The following is a 2673-nucleotide window of genomic DNA, read 5'->3' on the forward strand; positions in this document are numbered from 1 at the left end:
AAAATGTTAGATTTTTTTCTTTGGGTTGTGGAAGTTGGTAAAGTGTGTCTGTTGAAGAACGCCATACTTGGTGTCTGTTACTGTGCGTTGGCAGTACAAAGGTCAGTATTTGCTGTGAATTCTGAAGACAAGCAATACTGACTGCCAGCCCCTCACTGTAGCCAAGTGTTACTTTTAATGTCCAAGTAGTTAGTTTGGTATCATTTTGTCTTTTTCTTCTATTTTTTAGTATATGCTATATTTGTAAACAAAAACAAAAAAAACTGCGTTGATGAGACTTATGTTGACACGCAGTATTTGCTGTGAATTCTGAAGACGAAGCTGCTGCGCTGTCCAAATAGACGGTCTGAACCACGATCTCAACCGCCGTGTGTGTCCGATTCCTGCCTCAAGTTTTCTTCCGACAAAAAAAAACCCTTAAAGAAAACACAATGCAGAGTCTAAGAAACAGCGAGGTGTCATCTGACACGGACAGGGTTGCATATACTTCACATACTTTAGTTATATGCTGAAACTAAAATTAATTTGTAAAAGTTATTTTAAGTTAAGTTAAAATTCACAACTAAACAAATGCAGTTTAATAAAAAAAATAATAATGAAAACAAGCACTTACATGATAAACATTCCTTTTGTCTTTGTTAAGTGGGCTGCTAATAAGATACATTTTATAAGGCTATCTTTATAACCTGTCGTGTTTTGATATCGGTGTTTTATCTGCTGCCTTCGCGCTGACAGTTAAGACATTTTTGCTTCAAACCAAATGCATCACAATTCAAACGACTGTTGCTTTTATCCAGCTTTTGCTGTTTTTGTGTTCAATAAAAACTGAACAGAAAATGTTTAGTGAAAACATCTGAGCCTCCATTATAATTGCAGAAGCTTTTTCTATGCAACAGTGTTCTCATATGAATAAACTGAAATCAGAGGTAATATTCTTACAGGAAACGCATATTTGCACCAAAGGCATTCCCAAATTACAGAGAGGTTTGGTGTCACAGGTCTACCACTCTCAATTAAAAACATTGTGGTTCAGCCATTTTAATTGGGCTCAACAGCCTGATAAAGAAGGCTGGTTCAGTTCTGATTCAGTTCTGGTTCAGTTCTTCAGATTTAGTGCAGTACAGAGTGCTGGAGAAAATCTTTCCTGCCAACAGCCATCACCATCTTCAATAGATCTTTGTAGAATCTAAATTAATGAGCTACAACATTTAATTTCCCATTGGGATTAATAAAGTATTTTTGAATTTTGAAAAATGCTTTTTAAATCAGGCTAATCGTAAAAAAGAAGCTACTGTATGTTGAGAAAAAGCCAACATACAATTTTTTTTGGAATACAATTTTCCAACCACTGGTCAGTCCAGGTTTCTAGGTTCTGCCCTTTCATTTTCCCCATCTTGTGGTCAACACTGCCCACAAAGCTCTTGCTGTGAATCAAACCAATTACTAAAGATTTGAAAAATGCTACAAGAGCCAGAAGGATTGGAGGAAGAATTATATAGAAATAATTTTGTGCCTTTGATTCTTTTATTTAATCTTTAAAAAATAGAAATAAAATACCAATATGGGGATGACTGAAACACATACGACTGTATATCAACAGTCGTAAAAACATTACAATCAATAATGTTTTTAATAAAACTATCTGTGGTCACATCAACTTAATTCAAATCTGCTATTTTCGGTTCATACTAATTATTCAAAGACAGTATATTTACAACTAAACCTTAAAGTTATTACTTAATTTCTAAGTTGGCCCATCTAATAAAGATATTTCTCCTCTCAAAATCAAAATCTCTACAATAATGGAAAACATTCGAAAAGTGGTTATTGTGTGTGTGTTCCTACAAAGATGTGGAAATAATTCCTTTACATAATAATTCTACATTTTCATGAACCCATTCATAAAGCCTGTTTCTCAAAGAGTAAAGTGAATCTGAACCATATTCACAGAACAAAAAATGTACTTTATAATATACAGTTGTTTGGGCTTGAGCCTTATTGAAACCTATTAAACCAGTAATTGTAGGTGCTGACAATTTGTCAGAGGTTTATTAATCACAGATAATATGCATCATTTAGATCAACACTGGAAAAAGGTACTGCAAAATTAAGAGCATTCCCACGATGATGAGCCCACAGAAGAAAAGCCAGGGAGGAATAGGCCCTAAGATGAATGGAAAAAAAAATAACAGCAAAACATGAGAGGCTCAGAGATATGCATTTTAAATGAAAAAATGAAAATGCCAGACTCACTTTCTTTGGTGACAGTATGTACTTGACATCGACTATCCACAGCTACACTCAGTAATGCTGCTTTGTTGTTCCCTTTGATATTTTGGCCTTTCATCAAGTTGGGCAGAAAGACTACATCTGTCACAACAATGCCATGTGACTCATGAACATAGTACAGCTTCTGCAAAAATTAACATACAAATAAACTTTTATGCATACACTTTATATGTTAGGGTTAGTATGATGTTTATGTTACCTGTAGAGAAAAAGCAATATGAACTGCTACTGATCCATTTACTGTTCCAAGGCCAAGAAACCTCCCAGAGTCACTGTTACAGATAAGTCAAAGATTACATTTTCCATCTGCCATCCTCAAATGCGTGATTGATCTACTTTCTATATGTGCACACAAACATGTATATATATATATATATATATATA

The 2673-nt window shown here is 34.3% G+C and overlaps 1 protein-coding gene across 3 annotated transcripts in view; it reads right to left on the bottom strand.

Moving 5' to 3' along the window:
• Positions 1 to 1513: 1513 nt before the first annotated feature.
• Positions 1514 to 2673, bottom strand: part of preb (prolactin regulatory element binding) — a 14895-nt gene continuing 13735 nt past the window's right edge. For all 3 annotated transcript variants that reach the window (XM_007554840.2, XM_007554839.2, XM_016672925.1), the window contains exons 8-10: positions 2489 to 2561; positions 2254 to 2413; positions 1514 to 2164 (exon numbers count right to left, since the gene is read on the bottom strand). In XM_007554840.2, the coding sequence (XP_007554902.1) occupies positions 2076 to 2164; positions 2254 to 2413; positions 2489 to 2561 (322 nt within the window). In that variant the 3' untranslated portion in view covers positions 1514 to 2075. The remainder of the gene's footprint in view (positions 2165 to 2253; positions 2414 to 2488; positions 2562 to 2673) is intronic.

Source organism: Poecilia formosa, unplaced genomic scaffold (genome assembly GCF_000485575.1).
Source record: "Poecilia formosa unplaced genomic scaffold, Poecilia_formosa-5.1.2 Scaffold67, whole genome shotgun sequence".
Classification (NCBI taxonomy): Eukaryota; Metazoa; Chordata; class Actinopteri; order Cyprinodontiformes; family Poeciliidae; genus Poecilia; species Poecilia formosa.